A 16,450-nucleotide genomic window follows, 5' to 3' on the forward strand; every position below is an offset into this window, starting at 1 on the left:
GATTGTCAGAATGTATGCTGTTTCAATGAAATTATAATCGTAATTCCTCATTGTGCATGAAAAACCTTTATTTGATTCACATGTTTGAAATAATAAAGTTAATTAGTTTGGTCTTCTTAATGATTTGGATGACCATTTTGTCCTTGATAAATATGGGGGAGGGTTGAACAATGCTGGCATAAGTTACTATGAAAACTGCTGAAACCTGGAAAGCTTTGCACATTTAGTATGATCTTCCAGACTGCTGCTGAAAACCAACCATGAATTCCTGACACTAAATTGTGGCTGATATGAAGCAAAGACAAAGACTGTCTTTGCAAGACAATAAAACCCTGAAATGCTGAAGAGGAATCAAGAAAAGGTGAGACCTCTGAAGACAGAAAAGTGCAACAGGCTTGTTCAAAGAAAACACTTTTAATTTTATTGGTCAAAAGTCTGACAAAATAATATATATTGCATCATGGACAATAATGTAAATGGAATAATATCCAGTGAATCGCTTCAGGTATTTGAAAGTTATTAGTCATTATTTATAGCAAATACAGTTTTTACGTGCATGTTAAACCATTTCCACAGGAGTAATCAAAAAGTAATGGTCTAAATATGCATTAACAGTGTTATATCACTTTTAAAAAATGAACATTTAACACTAGAATGCATTTCCAACCCTTATTACATGCACCTAGTGAAAGTACAGGAGGTCTAAGCAGTGAGTTGCTTTCATTGTAAAATAAATGTACAGTATCTGAGCAGTGCACATGGCTAAATAAAGGGTTGCAAGTCAAAATGTAGTTACAAAACATGCATTGCCAAATAAAAACCTACAAATCCCTCACACAAGGTAACAGTTTGTGTTAGTGAAAAAAAGTATGGCTTCAGTACGCTCAGGCTGTAGGTAGTGAAGAAGTAAACACGCGTGTTAACAGATATTTTCAGAGAAATGGGCCAGCTTCGCATGTGTTTATTTAAAAAAGCATGTCAGACATATTTAATGAAGGCAGAATTGACCACTCCACTGAGGGTAACCACAATACACTGTTCAGTAGCAGCTCTGTGTAGCTATCCAGTATATCAATACACTCACATAAGCTAGGAAAGGTGAAATGCATTGTCTAGTTGAAAATGTAGGAAATATTTTACAAAACACAATTCAATATCTAAACCATAGCAATAACAAAAAAATATCTAATCCTGGTTTCCAAGCACCACAACACTCATTCAGATGCCAACTCAGTACAAACAAAAAGGCACTTAATGTTTCTGCAAAGTGATTGTTTGATAAGATAATGCTTAAAATCACCTACTTCTTCATTTCACTCATGTGTACAAAGTTTATGAAAATGAAAGTAAAAAGATTTTCTCATAAAATCTAACAAACAATAAAAAATATTTATATAGAACAGCATATTAGTATCAATAGTGCAGTATCACATGATGCGTCGTCTGTCGGAATGCCTATTCTACAATGTGACATGCATAGTGTAAGTTAGCAACAATATATCGGACTGCTGCAGTGAGTTTACAGACAGTAGCTGACATACAAGTCAAAGCATAGAAAAGTGAAAACATTCTGCAGTTTGCATGCTCAGCAGCTCAAATTTGGACATTTAAGTTCAAGTGGAAGGCAGTATCATAATGAAGATGAACACCTTCGCTCATGGCTCTCGTTAGTGAGGTGAGCTTGTTAAATGTACGGCAAAGACAGGAACTGCCTGTATCAGCATTAGGGTGAAGGTCAGAGACACACCTGGTGGAGACTGGAGTCCGTCTCTGGAACATTAAGGTAGCATACTGTTTCGCAGCATGTTAGATAGGCTTGCTTTGGTGTACAGACTGAGATTTCAACAGTAGAGTCCCAAAGGTCTTGGTCAATTGGTGTGTGCAATATGCACAGAGCACATTTTGAGAAACATGTGAAAACCAATTTTTCAGATACACTAAAGCATTTAATGTTCCTTTATGGGTTAAGAAAATTGTCCTATTTTTAAACTAAATAACCCATAATAAACCCATTAAACAGAGTGTTCAAAAATGCACAGTTACAAAGCTGCAAACAGGCTTCAACGACACTTTTGTACAAATATAGTGTCTTCCGTCTTCTTTCAACTAATGCCAGCTATGACCGTGTTTGCAAAAACAATCCTTTCATATGGCTAAGCAAAACTTTGAGTTTGTCAGTCATTTATGAGTCAGTAGGTTAACGTAGTGCTGATAACGGCTAAACAGGAAGGTTTATTTTATTTTAGTCTCTCTTGTGTCAGAGGTTGCACAAGTATAGCATTGCATCAGTTTTCCTTTGCTAATCAGGTCTGACAAAGCAAGTAATAGTCAAGTCAAGACCTGTGCACGATGTCATTCATACGGACGGTGCCGATTTGAAAGTTAAACTTGTGACATGCAAACTAGACCATAACTGAAGACCATTCGGTAGCAGGAACAACAGCGTGGTACGGTGCATTCATTTCTTAGGAGGCTTTTATTAGATTTATTTAGCCTTTTTCTTACTAACTTAGTGGTTTGGATGGTTTTTGACTCAAATTAGATTATTTTACTGGCATAAACCAATTCAAGCTCCCCAACCAGCACTTCTGGGTGTGTAACTTTAGCTTCTACAGCTGGATGCTGTAAAAATGCTTTACATGTTTACACTAAATTCACATGATTTTTTCTTTTTTTAGCTGACATCAGACAAATAAAAATCAATGGCAAAATTGATTTCAGAAAGTGGAGATGTGCCACTTGCGCTTTCTTTCCACGAAAACCAGCAAATATTAATCATGTCAAATTCTGGTACTTACAAGAAACTTCCACAACACAGAAAATGTGCTCCCATCCCATTATGATCAGTAACACCAACCACTAAACCTTTCTACCGGTACTTTTCTAAAGTGTCTTTACCCTTTCATGAGAACAAGGCACTGGCTGTTAGAAAAAGCAATAGTGGGAACACGCCCTTAGATCGTCCCCTGAATGTTTTTGTCATGCTGACTGTAAAGTCTTGGTGGTAACTCTTAACAGTTTTGAGGAAGAGTTACAAAATGTTTAATGTTATATGGGGTTATATTGCAATGCAATAAGAGTTAAAGTAAAAAGAGGTAATGCAGTGGTTATAATCCGATGAGGCTTAACCATTTTAACAACACAGCTCCAGAGTGCTGCAGAAAGGTAAAAAAAGTCTTGAGATATCATACAGTCATTGATTGGAGGGTTTTTCTAAGGCTCGTCTCAGACTCATGAAGGAGGTCCATCATTGGGTGCTCAGAGAACGCCATATTTTCTTTATGTAAGGCCATCTAATGAATAGCCACTTCAGTTTAACCTTGGAAGCATCACTGTTATTAGATTTTGTTTTTCACATTACTGTCCTCTCTTAATATACACAACTTCAAAAGATAAATATTGTCACTCACACTTAGATCCCTCGCTTGGTCCTTTGCATGTTCATATATTTTCAGTTAAATGTCTTTTCTTTAAATCTCAGTGTAAAATGTTCAGGTTTGGTCTCTGAGAGGCATTGGAACAGAGCTGATCAGGGAGTTTAACCCTGCTCCAGACCCTCGGCCACTTGCACAGCAGAGTACGTGGGTGCAGACGCCTGTCGGGTGAAAAAGGATGCAGCTCTTTTCGGCTTCAAGCGTTTGATTTCTTTTCCTGAAAGACAACAATGGACAAATATTGAACAACTACTCCGACTGCAGTTACTACATGGAAACTGTCTTGCATTATAAGTAGCTCACCCCAGACAGATTACACTGTAAGAAGGCCACTAACCATTACACTCACCATTGTCCACGTAGCTGATAGTGTTAAGTGAATGGACCCGGCTGCATACAACACTGCTTTGCCTTTGCAGCATCCCGCGCCGCCCCCCGCGTCCGTTCTTGTTCCTGCCATCTTGCCCGGCAGACTGCTGAGACAGACTGACCTCACCGTCCACGTCGGCTGCAGCTCCACCCTCAGACGCTGACTTTAACTCCACACAGAACTCAATGAAGCCGCTCATTAGCTCTGCCTGGTCGACAGAGAAGAACCCAACTAATTATTAAGTCTGATCCTCAGAAGTATAGATAATAAACAGCTGTACTTTGACTTTTGATGGTCCATTAGTGAACCACAGGCATATAAAGGGTGGGTCACATTGCCAGCCTTGGATTAGGCCCTGCTGTGATTATGTATTACTGCATCTACCCTTATATAACATATCTTCACCATCTGGTAGCTACAACCCTCCTTTTCAATTCAACAATCATTGAGTAAGGACATGAGTGCAGAACATTATTTTAGATCTCTTATGTTTCCATACTAATATTAAGTGTTATGCTCCTCTAAGAACAAATGGGCATGGCAGCTGCACCCGATCCTGAAGCGCTCAAAAACACCAGGTGCTGCGCGATCTCTAGAGATGGCTGCTGCATATCCCCTCTCCTTGTTGAAACCATTTGAAGTGAGACACACATAAGAGGACTACATCTGTCACCCTCTCCAGCAGCAAGACACTTTTAAATTGAGGTTCTAACTACAGTGGAGATGGCAGGGTTGTCAACCACGACAGGTGCGACCCAAAAATAGCCAATCAACACAACACACTCTGAGGCCATGACACTCTATCACACAGGTGTTAAATGTATGTACAGGTGTAAAATATAATCTTATCAGATGATTTGTGAATTTAATCGAATTTCTTACTTGTTTGGAGTAGATCTTTAGCAACTTGTTGACAGGAGTGCCGTCTTCCTCTCCATCAAACTCCAGCCACAGGATGTGCGAGTCCCCCTCCTCCTCAGGGTAGCTGTGGTCCCAGGAAAGCTCATTGAAACGCAGGCCAAGCAGCACATGCTGAGAAGTCAGGAAAGTTTCATGAAGAGAAATGAAAACTGCTTTCAACATTTGTGTGCACAATAATACAAATATGCACACAAGCGCACAAAGTGAGAAACACTGTGTTGTTGTTTTACAGAGCCGACAACCAAGGACAATCCAGTGCTCACCTTCTCTTTGACATCCATCACATAAACTCCCTCCAGGCAGATCCCAACGTTGACTGCTTTGCGTTTTCCCCTTTGGAGAATCCCTTGCGCTGGTTTGTCAATCTCCCCAAGGAAGAAAGCGCACCTGTTTGTGTAGGTAATGTTAATTAAAACCTGATAAATATGAAGTGTTTGGAGATATGTGAATTATGTGAGGTAAAACAAACTATTGTATTTAAATATAGTGAGTACGAATAGCTCATTACACAAACTCTCACCCATAATAAGGCAGAGTGTGACATGTGTTGAGGTACTGGTGTAGGAGCTGTGTGGGCTCAGGAGAGTTTCCAGCAGATGTGCTGATCTTTCTGTACGCCTCTAAGAGGTTCTGCTCCAGTCCTGCCTGACGGCTCGACTTCCCTCTCAGAGTCGAGAGCAAACCTCCACTTCCTATGGTAACATGTGCAGGCAGAAACGAAGACAGCTTCTTCTCTCTGTGGAGAGCAGAAAAGAGAAGTTTGCATTGTACATTTAGTGAGTCTTATCTGTGCAACTCATGCTGTCCTTTGCTTTCAGTTCCTTTGTCTGTATGATTAACAGGATGCTGAAACAACCTATTCCACCTATTTAATCTACTTTCTTGTGCTACTGTACTACGCCATTATGACCGTGCGGGTTGCATTGTAATAAATTTCATACTCATCCCATTTAAATGTCCATCCTAATATATTTTATGATGACGTGGATGAAGGCCACCAGTCAAATCTCTCTGGTCTAAAAAAGTTCTATATAGTACAAGTACTGCTGGAGTTTTGACCTCCTTTCCTCCATTATTACCACTCTACTACTGACATAAAAAAAAATCTCTTTAAGTAGGACAACGTCTGTTCTATAGCGTCATAAAAGACGTCAGCTGAAGATTACAGAGAGATCCTATGAAAAGAACCTCTTGGTCTAAAACATAAGCTGCAGCCAGTAATTATATTAAAAAGCGTGGTTCGATCAGGGGATAAAGATTATGACACTAATAGTTGTTCTCCTCCTCAATGGCACAATCATGTCATATCTTGAGGATTTGATTAAACTGTATTTAGGACATGTTAAACATGATGTCATCTACGTGTAGAGGAGAGAGGTGTCTCCTCTGTTGTTGGGAAAGATTGGAACATTATGTTCAGCTTCATGACAGAAAACAAGAAGTGATTTTTGGACTCTGGGAAAAAGGTCCTAATGTTTGCTTTGATGCATTGCGTAACTTGAATTGTGTATTTAATTTTAATAATCATTAAAAACCAAATAAAAGAAGATTGTTTACAGTATGAAGATGTAAAGCAGTTAAAGGGAAGTAGAACACTGTAAGTAAACAAAGACTTCCTCATAAATATCCATCCAGAAGATACTACTAACTGTAGGTGGCCGAACGTGTGTCATGAATACCTAAAAAAAGAACAGTGACTACACTCCTTTAGTACTGCAGTATTATACGTGCAGTGACATATAGGATCTGTCAAGTACCTTCAATTCACAGCCCTTTAATCACAATTAAGTCTCAAAAGGCTTTCCAAAGATAAAAAGGCTCACATTCCTGTGATCATCCCATCCAATCACAAATGTCATTGTGTGCATTCTTGCACTTACAAACAACAAGTAACCGGAAAACACTGCTGTTGCACAATAGTGTTATCAACATAAAGAAAAATCTGAGCCCCTTCAAACAAAAAAGTACTGTTGACATTTTTCACAATTCCTGTAGATATTCATCGGATTGCAACGTTTAGTCACTGATTGTGCTGAAGTATCAAGAGCTGCTCAATTTGCCCAGTGGCCCTTTAGAACATGCAGGTTGAGGGACAGGAGTTTGGTTGTGCTTTTTCCCCCCAGTACATTAAGCTGAAGCAAGGAAAAATTAACAGCAGGGGCCATTACATACTTTTTTTACATACATTTTCTCAAAAGGCAAACTTAAACCAAGACTTCAAGTTGTTTATTTAAGTGCTGGAGTCAAAGAACAGAAAGCCAAGTAGGATCATGTGTTGAAAGTGTTTTGCAAAGTTTTGATTATCTAATCAGAAACTTTCAAGTTAACAGTGTATGTGTATATGGTTACACCACAGTTGTGTGTTTAAATGAATTCATGTTTTTCAAAACAGTTTCTATTTCAATAATAGGTTTCAATGCTTTCTGCTCTCTCGCTTTCTGCCTTAATGGAAATATTCAAGCTAACAGCGTATGAGCAGTCTGCATTTCAGTCATGCTCGTTGGTGTAGCCTGATGAAGACAGACTAAATTATGCACACACAAAAGACAAACTACTCTTTTATCATGTGGACATGACTGATTTACTCCTATTTTAGCTTTACTCCTATTTTAGCTTCATTACACTCGCTCCCAGTGTGTTTTAGAATTGACTTTAAAATTTTATTGATCACTTTTAAAGCTCTTCATGGCCTCTCGCCATGTTATATTTCTGAACTTTTAGTCCTATACGCACCAGCACGTACCTTGAGATCCTCGGGCAGAGGTCTGCTGTCTGTTCCAGAGTCTCGACTGAAAACTAAAGGGGACAGAGCGTTTGCTGTCAGGGCCCCGAGGCTCTGGAACAGCCTGCCCGAGGAAATCAGGTCGGCTGAGTCAGTGAACTCTTTTAAGTCCCTTCTTAAAACATACTTTTATAGGAGAGCCTTTCCCGATCTTATTTGACTTTATTTTATCCCTTTTATTTTATTCTATTTTACTAATTTTATATTTATCTTAAACGTGTATTTTAGTCTTTTCAATGTTTTCATGCTTTTATCTTGTATTGTTTTTGTATTATTGTCTTTTGGGTATTATTGTCTTTACGCTTGTTAAAGCACTTTGTAACTTGTTTTTGAAAAGTGCTCAACAAATAAAGATTATTATTATTCTTATTATTTAATAATTCAACCACAGACTGTTACTAGAATTATTTCAGATGGTCTTTCAGGTAAAGGTAAAGAAGTAAACATACACTTGTATTTATTTGTGATGAAGTTACATGTAATCATCTCTTGATTAGATAACCTGACACATTTACACCAGGACATATTCCTCTGTGTATCCATCCATCAAGTATGATTTAATCTAGCACTTCAATAAGTAAAGATTGTTTGAAAATATAAATTATTTTCTAGTTGTCTCCAATATTAAATCATGATTTGGCATACAAATCAAATTAGGAGATAATTGTGTGATATTTGATAATTTATTAAATACATGTGTGTTCGCTTCACGTGATCTTCCTCAGGTAAAAGTGAATATCTATACCACTCAATGAAGATCTTCTCATGATTTTTTTGGTGAAAAATCGAATAAGAGTGTTTTCCCACAATGTCTACATCCAGAATTTCATCTAATGTTTATTTAACCAAGCCGTCTAACTTACCTTATAGTAGTAGTAAATTGCTGGCTGTCAAGACCAGTTCCCTCATCAAGAGCAAGAGACAAAGCTCCGAGAGCCATCCAGTGCTCGGGATCGCATGGGTATCGACCCGAGAGAATGTTGTTCCTGGCCTCCTCATAAAGAAGCCTCAAAACTCCCTCATCATTTATCTGCACAGGAGTGAGACAGTGACAACAATTATTAGTGTGTTAGTCTGTTAGTATAAACAGAATTTTCAGATATTAAACAAATATCTTCATTAAAGCTCACTCAGCATTTTGCGAGTCAGCAGGTTTAACAACGCAATGATATTGAAGTGTTTGCAGAGAATTAGGGTTAGTAGTACCTGCAGCTCTTTAGATTTAGGATAAAACACGTTCCGACGGAACTGGAGATATGGTTCATCTGAAGAAAAGCAGAGGACAATGACACATTAGAGTAACATCTGTGTTTTCAGTTCGTCCAGTCAACACTGGGTGATATTGGACAAGTGAGGGTATAGAGACAAAGACTGAGACTCTCTCAAGCCCACTCAAGCCCCCTCCAACCCACTCAGCTCCGGCTCATCATCCCGTATTGTGGGTGGAAGACCCATCTACTCCACAAAAAAAGCAGCATTTAAGTTGTTATGCAATAAATTTGTGTTGCGATACATTTTTGCTTAATTAGTGGTAAGCTGTCACTGTTGTATTGTGACAGCAGTGTCCCCTGTTCTTCCAAAAGGACCTGCCACGCCACAAACAAACAAGCCTGGGCTGTTCTACTTCGACTATCAAAGTAAAGACAAATAACACCAGACTTTGAGTCAGTGCCTGACACCTCATTTACAACTTATTAAAATTGTGTTACAGTTCAGCAGAAGTCCATTTATATGACATGCTACACCAATAATACGATTATGAAAGGATTATGTATCTGTAACACTTTATCGATACAAGACGATTCATCAAGCTGTAACACACTTACAGGATAGTGCTTCCTAACAAATTCCGACTGTTTCCTTTACCAGCTTCCTGGTTGAGCTGTAGAAGAGGAATAGTAACACAAAGAGGGAATTTTGCAGTAGACTGTAACTTTGATACCCACTTCATTTGTCTAACACAAACTGCTGAAGCCTCATATCAGCTTAAGCTCAACTTCAGAAAGCAGTTTTAGGACTGTGGACCCCCCCCCCCCCCATCAGTTACATTGGAATCACATTAGGAGGGAATTTCGCAGTCCGTATGAACAGGAGGAACAATTACAGCGACAAAAAATGTTTCACTGTAATGTATCTGCTGGTAAAAACATCAAGATGGTAACATCTTCAAAATGTGGGACTGTCATTTGGACAAAAGAAGCAATATGAAGATGTCACTTTGGAGTCTGGGAGATTGTGATGATATTGTGATTTTCCACAATTCTTTGCAATTTTACATATTTAACAATTAATTGTAAAAATAATCTGCAGTTGCAGTCCTAGTATAATATGAAAGATTTAAGGGTAAAGATAATAAAATAATAATATCTATGCTGTTCCGTTATATTATTTTAATAGGAAATATTCACTAAAATGTTGCAACTGTAATCTTTTCACGCTTCTGAGACTTCACTTCGCTTGTTCAACCATAGGTGTTTATTGCTACAAATAATGCTCTTTATTTTCCATTGCTTTGCAACCCTTGTCCTGAGTCTTCATCATGCACAAGTCTTGTAAGTCTGTTAGAAACCTGGTTGAATGAATGCTCCGTACTTGTGTAGCGCCTTTCTTGTCTTTTTGACCACTCACACTACATCTGCATTCACCAGTCACACACATTCATACACTGGCGGAATAGCCGCCAGGGCACTGGGACACTTCGACACGCAACCAGGGGGAGCCAGGGATTGAACCGCCGACCTTCCGATTAACGGCCAACCCGCTCTACCTCCTGAGCCGCCCCAAAGTTCAGTGCGTACAAGGCCAAGAAATCAAGTGTCTCAAGCAGAAACCTGGCTTTATAAAGATTAAAGAAACCAGGTTTCTTGTTCAAATGTCACCCAAATAAAAAGTGCTAATTGAGGAAAGCTTATAATGCCGTTACTTAGTGCATGTAAACACACCGAGATACAGACACGAAACTCTCACCTTGCGAGATGTCTTCCTCTGAGGCCAAAGTGAAGCGATACAACAAGTCCTGCCACTGCCGACACAGTTTGTATGGTTGATGCCTTGCCTTTAACTGCAAATCTGAGGAGTAAGGAGGAGGCAAATGGAACGCAATGAAATGTGCCCGTTTTCCTGTTCTGATTCTTATGCTATTTGCTACGTGGTACTGGAGCTGCTGACATTGAAGTAAGGTAGAATTAATTTAAAGAGAAAATGGCTATTTCACAGGAAAGCCACAAAGCACAAACAAGTCATTTTCTGTGACTGACCTGATTTTTAAAACTTAATTTTTCCTGCTGTATACAGTTGACTACATAAATAAAAACATACTGTGTTGAACCATTGCTGAACCATGCGTGTACCCTTTTATTCCTAACTCAAGCAATGCAGCACTGTATAAAGGCCAAGCACTTTGTCCAGTTCGGTTTGCTCAGGCATCGCATATCCTTCCAAAAATAATGTAATATTTTATGGCAATATATGATCTTTTTTGAGAGAGAAGCATACACATACAACTTTCTCGTACAATAGCATACCCAGATAAAGAGTCAAAGGATTTATGAGTGTAAAAAGTGTGGGGGAAAAAAGTTCTTACCGAGCAGTGGGGAACAGAGCCAGAAGGCAAAAGCCTCCTGTGCAAACTCAGGAATATGGAGAGCCTCACGAACACTGCGGCCCAACTCCTGCACAGTGACGCTGCCGAGTCCTTCTACCGATAAGTGTACTGCGCTGTCACCAAACACATATATAAGCACATCTTGAGCTGTGTGAACAAACACAAACAAAACAAAAATAAACAAAATTACAAATACAAGTTAGTCAAAGAGATACAATATTAGATAAAAAATTAAACTATGCTACAAATAAAAACAGTGCAGAAAAACACTGAGGAGTGATTTTATCCTCTGTTAGTCTTGTGAATATTTTCTGCGCCGTACCACGGGAAAGTGTTGCAGACGAAGCGACACTTCCTCTCTGCGAGTGATCATCCGCTGAATCTGGAGGAAAACTGCAATCATCTCCTTCCATTTCTAATCTGAAACACAGTGACCAAACTCAAAATCCATCACAATATATATACAGTAACATAACAGAGGCCTGGAGTGGACTGGAAAAGAAGTCAATGCTGATATATATTTCACATGAAAACTAAACATATGTAGCAGTATGTGTCACTTAAAGTACATGATGCACAACTGCCATCATGGGCAGCATGTTTGCAGCTCCTTCCTATCTAGCCTGCAGAATGCATTAGACCATGCTTCCTTGATTGCATGATAACCTGGAGGAACTCCCTTGATCTTGATCTACATGTGTGATGGGATGGGCCTCCTACAAAAATGTAGCAATTTGTCAACATAGAACCTCATGATTTCTTAAAATCCAAGTTATCTATATACAGCCATAGACTGTATTTAAAGTGTACAGCTTTAGAGCAGCCAGTATGTGAGGGTATGTGTATGTGGTGCTAATTCTAACCCTATATACCTCATATACCTTCAAATCAAGGCCTAAAAACTGCTTCTGTGAGGACTAGGCATTTATTAGCAATAGTAGACGGTGGGCCTTCCTCACTGACATATGCTACTTCATCCACTCCCCTTAGTCATGTTTTAATAAACAAGCAATCAGGCTAATTTAGCCCAGGTCTCACTATGAACCAGCGCCACCATGTGGTGTTAGACTGAAGAAGACCCTGTACAATTAGAACATCCCAGTCGACTGCTGTTGACCTCACCCTTTTAAACTAGAATAATCGTTTGAGCCACACATGTCACTGTTATTCAGTCCCATTTATATGGTATTTAAGAAGACTTTAAGCATTGATCGAATAGCCTAAATACAGAGAAGAACTAACGTTCGTTAAATACAGAGACATAACGGCAATATCCACAGGCCCGTTGGACAAGGCTAGCTAGCTACCCAGGTTTAGGTGGACTGTCCTATAAATTTGTTACGCCTAAAACAAACCCAAACAATGGTTGATATATCCCAGGTAAGTTATTCAAATTTTTATTTCGTTAGCTAAGAAAGAATCGAGCCTGCTAACGTTAAGTTAGCTATTGACGTATTGAGACTCTCACTAAACCTCACTTTAGCGACTTTTTAATACATTTTCAGTCATGGCTTGACCCAGGTTTTCTGAGTGGTTAAGTTAGTTAGCTATCTGTTGGTGTTTTGCTCAACAGTCTGACATTATGTTAATAGCAACTGAAGGAACGAAATGTAACGTTAACGTAATCTGTTGTCCACCTACCTGCCAGTTCTGGTAAATGTTCCTTCACTTGCTGCTTATGATCTGGATGGGATCCTGTTAATTTTATAAATACTGTAGCTAAATACATTAGTTAGTCGCGAGTCCCTGCTATTCCCTTGGCTACGGCTAGCCAGTTGTCTGAAACTAGCTTTCCGGGCAGCTGCAACAGTTTGAGTGAGCGAGCGGTGAATGATTCGCTTATTCTGAACCGCTCGTTACAGGGTGTGACGGCCACTCTGGAAGATTTGAAACCACACTTTGAATGGAGTATTAATGCGTGAAGGGGCCATTAAAACAGATAAGAGTAAATATTCCAAAGCGTTCGTCGTGAGATCACTTGACAGAGCACTGGCTGACAGTTTCTGTACACATTGAACTCTTTTATGAGGGACAGGTTCAAAAAGATCCGATCATGACAGTGAGTCGAAGAATGATTCAAATGTTAGAGAGCGCGTCGTCTTTGGTCACGTGACTAACACGTCATCGCATCTGTATCTATCTGCGGACCCAGATCACACCCAAAGAATATGCCATTGTTTTTGATGCTATTCCTGCAGGTCCTCTTCAATTTTTGAGAAATGTTAATAATACAGAAAAAACATTGATTCTAATATGTTTTTATAGCAGGAATTATTATATTATATGAGAATAAGTCGTGCAGTAACAAACATATAAGGAATGTTTTGGACTATACCATGCTCTTGGCAGCAAAGTTCCTTTGGTGAGTGATTTACAGTGGAAAAGGGCATGTAATATTCTTAACAAATATTGTATTAATAATAAGGTAAAAGAAGTGAACTTTAAGATATTACATCGTATTTACCCCCCCAAAGTGTTACAAAGATTTAAACTTAACATCCCCAGATAGCAAACATTGAAACTATGTTGAATCAGCATTCTGCTCTCAACGCTAATATCATTGAATCAACATCAGACTCTGATGTTGATTTATTATCATTTTGCATCATTTTAATATTGAAACAATGTTGAAATGATAGCCTAACTAAAAATCAACGTGACTTCAATGTTATTTCAACCAATATTAAACCACAGAAAAGAGACTATAATATATTAAAAATGTATAAATGACAGTGGACAATTTAATCAGTTAAAAAATACAAGTTTATTTGTGGAATAAAAAAAATTATTCACTACTCCTGTTCTTCTCTGTCCACCCATCAGATCTGGAGCATAGGAAGCCACTTTTGTGCTGCCTGGGCAGTCAAAGACTTCTGTCCCCATTGGTTCAGTCATGGCATCTATAACAGAAAACATACAAACAAAACAACTTTCAGTAGTGAAAAGGAGGTGAAGATGAACAATGTCTGTCGGGCTGAATTGGTGCTATGTTATTATATAGATATATTTAATTAATATATATATATATATATATATATATATATATATTCACTAACGTTACCAATTCGCCAGTTTATTGTAGATGTAGACTGCCTGGCTGTGGTGGAATCCACTGACGTTTATAGTTTAAGGTTATTTAAATTGTCTAACATTAACACACACCTGTTGCCAATCCTCATCTACGCCTGGCTTTAAGATGTGGGGCTCCCTGAGACTCATCGCCAGATTATTCCTAGCCATCGCATGGTTGAGTACTTCAGGCCTGTTTAGTTACTTGAGCATTGAGTTTGTTTCTAGTGTGTTCTCTGCCTGGACCCAGACTACGTTCTTTTGTCTTTCTCCTTTTTCAAGTTACCGCATCCGGTGTGTTTTTGTCCTGCTTGGAGGATCTTTAGGAGTGCTGATTGCCACTGCCCAGGACGGCCTGACCCTGCTCACATCTCCCCTACTACCACTCTGTACTACTAGTTCCTCAGTTCTTTGTAAATAAACTCTTTACTTTACTGGCCTTGAGTGTTCTGTATCCGCACCCTGGTCCTCAGTCTTACAAAACTTACAAAACGATGGTCTCATGGTCAAAAATACTGCATTGACTTTTCAATCATGTTTCCCGGTCAACTATAAATCAATGGCTTTTCAATCATGTAATTTCTGGTCAACCATAAATAGATGATTTTTAAACGTTGTTGTCAACTACAAATCAATGCTTAATAAAGTATAATCGGGACAACTATAAATCAATATGATTCCAATGTCACGCTCATACATGGTTGTTTTTCATCAGTATTGTAATACTGAATCAACATTTATTTAGGGTTGAGATTTCAATCTGGTTGAGATTTCAATCTCAACCATTCTGATGATTCAGATGGAAAATCATTATTTATTCAATGTAGTCTTGCTATCTGGATCGATTATAACTGTGATTTTTGCAATTTTGAAAGAGAAACTATATTTCATCTTTTTTACCACTGTGAACATACACAGTATTAACTTTGTTGTGCAGCTCCTCATCATACTTGGAAAATTCCACATCCACAAAATGGACTGGATCCAAACCCTGCTTCAATGGAGTTGAACTGAAGCACTACTGAACCTTAATAGAACTCTGGCAATGTAAAATGTAATGGATTTTCTGGATCTTTTACATTTTTGTTACTGTAATGAACTATGCATCAATAAAAATTTTAAAAAAGAGAGAAAGGAGAAATAGTTTTTTTTGTTATTATTGAAGAATACAAATTTAACAAACAGTAACTTCCAAGAAAAGCACTACAGTAGGTTTAGGACTGAACAAACACAATCAAGATGAAAATTACGCAGGAGGAAAGTCCTACAATGTTTGTATCAGAAGTAGCGTTAATTGTAAAACATTTAAAACATGTTTTTTTGTGTGTTTTTCTAATATCATCATATCCCAATCCACCTTGATTGTGCTTCAAGAAACGTAAAACGTGTGGGGAAAAATAAAGTCATTACCAAAAAAAAAGACCCAGATTCATTTTATTTATCGGCTCTGGGTTGTTGCCCTGGTTGTTTTTGATATCCATTCACAAACAACAGTTTACAGCAAATGTTTTTATTCAAATTTGACTATCATACTGTCAATAAACAAATTCACTTTATGCCTTGCTGTGAAATAACAAAATCTTCTGTATAGCCCTTCACTAGGCCTACTTATGCACTGCAAGTAGTATTCAGATCTTAGGTAAATGTACAAATACATTAATGTAAACATAAGCTACTCCTTTCCAAGTCAAAAGTCCTGCACTCAAAAGTATGGCAAGCTGTTTTAACATTTATTCCTTAAAACTTATTAGTCGTTATTTAAAAGCTACTAGTACTTATTTATTAGTTACTTGTAACTATTCCTGTTTTACTAATATCTATTATTTATATACTAGTACCTATTCATGGTTACCAGTAATTATTCAAATAGCTAATAACTATTTCCACTTTAGTAGTATCTCTAATTTAGATACTAGTACCTATTCATTAGTTACTAGTAACTATTCCAAAAGATACTACTAACATTTGAATAGTTACTAGTAAATTTTCTTTCATTCATTAATGACTAGTAAAATGGCTTGTTGATAGTAACATTTTAATTGTTACAGAATGAAATAGTTACCGGTAACTAAAAAATAAGCACTAGTATCTAAGTAATAGACACAAGTAAAACAGAAATGGTTATTGGTAAGTATTCGAACAGTTACTAGAAACTAATGAACAGGTGATATCTGAACTGCAGAGCCCTACTGATTTCAATGGAAAATATGTGCTATTAGTAATTTTATTTTTGCAATAGTTATTTGTAACTAATGGAATAGTTGATAACA

The 16,450-nt window shown here is 38.0% G+C and overlaps 1 protein-coding gene and 1 long non-coding RNA gene across 3 annotated transcripts; one reads left to right on the top strand and one right to left on the bottom strand.

The window, feature by feature from the left end:
- Positions 1 to 398: 398 nt before the first annotated feature.
- Positions 399 to 12,907, bottom strand: frmd8 (FERM domain containing 8). 2 transcript variants are annotated; one of them, XM_038708174.1, is made up of 11 exons: positions 12,753 to 12,907; positions 11,434 to 11,531; positions 11,091 to 11,258; positions 10,475 to 10,576; positions 8,714 to 8,772; positions 8,371 to 8,537; positions 5,246 to 5,461; positions 4,989 to 5,112; positions 4,687 to 4,836; positions 3,784 to 4,012; positions 399 to 3,651 (listed from the first exon to the last, which is right to left on the bottom strand). In XM_038708174.1, exons 2-11 carry the CDS (start codon positions 11,522 to 11,524, stop codon positions 3,539 to 3,541), a joined length of 1,419 nt encoding a protein of 472 aa, XP_038564102.1. In that variant the 5' UTR covers positions 11,525 to 11,531; positions 12,753 to 12,907; the 3' UTR covers positions 399 to 3,538. The 2 variants fall into 2 exon arrangements, with proteins under 2 accessions (XP_038564102.1, XP_038564101.1); XM_038708173.1 differs by having other exon boundaries at positions 11,434 to 11,526; positions 12,753 to 12,894.
- Positions 11,540 to 14,848, top strand: LOC119895218. Its single transcript, XR_005443045.1, has 2 exons — positions 11,540 to 12,491; positions 14,463 to 14,848. It is a non-coding gene; the product is annotated as an uncharacterized LOC119895218 (long non-coding RNA).
- The last annotated feature ends 1,602 nt before the right edge of the window (positions 14,849 to 16,450 follow it).

Source organism: Micropterus salmoides, unplaced genomic scaffold (assembly GCF_014851395.1).
Source record: "Micropterus salmoides isolate LMB-PRFRI ecotype aquatic unplaced genomic scaffold, ASM1485139v1 Ms_hic_scaffold_9, whole genome shotgun sequence".
Taxonomy (NCBI): domain Eukaryota; kingdom Metazoa; phylum Chordata; class Actinopteri; order Centrarchiformes; family Centrarchidae; genus Micropterus; species Micropterus salmoides.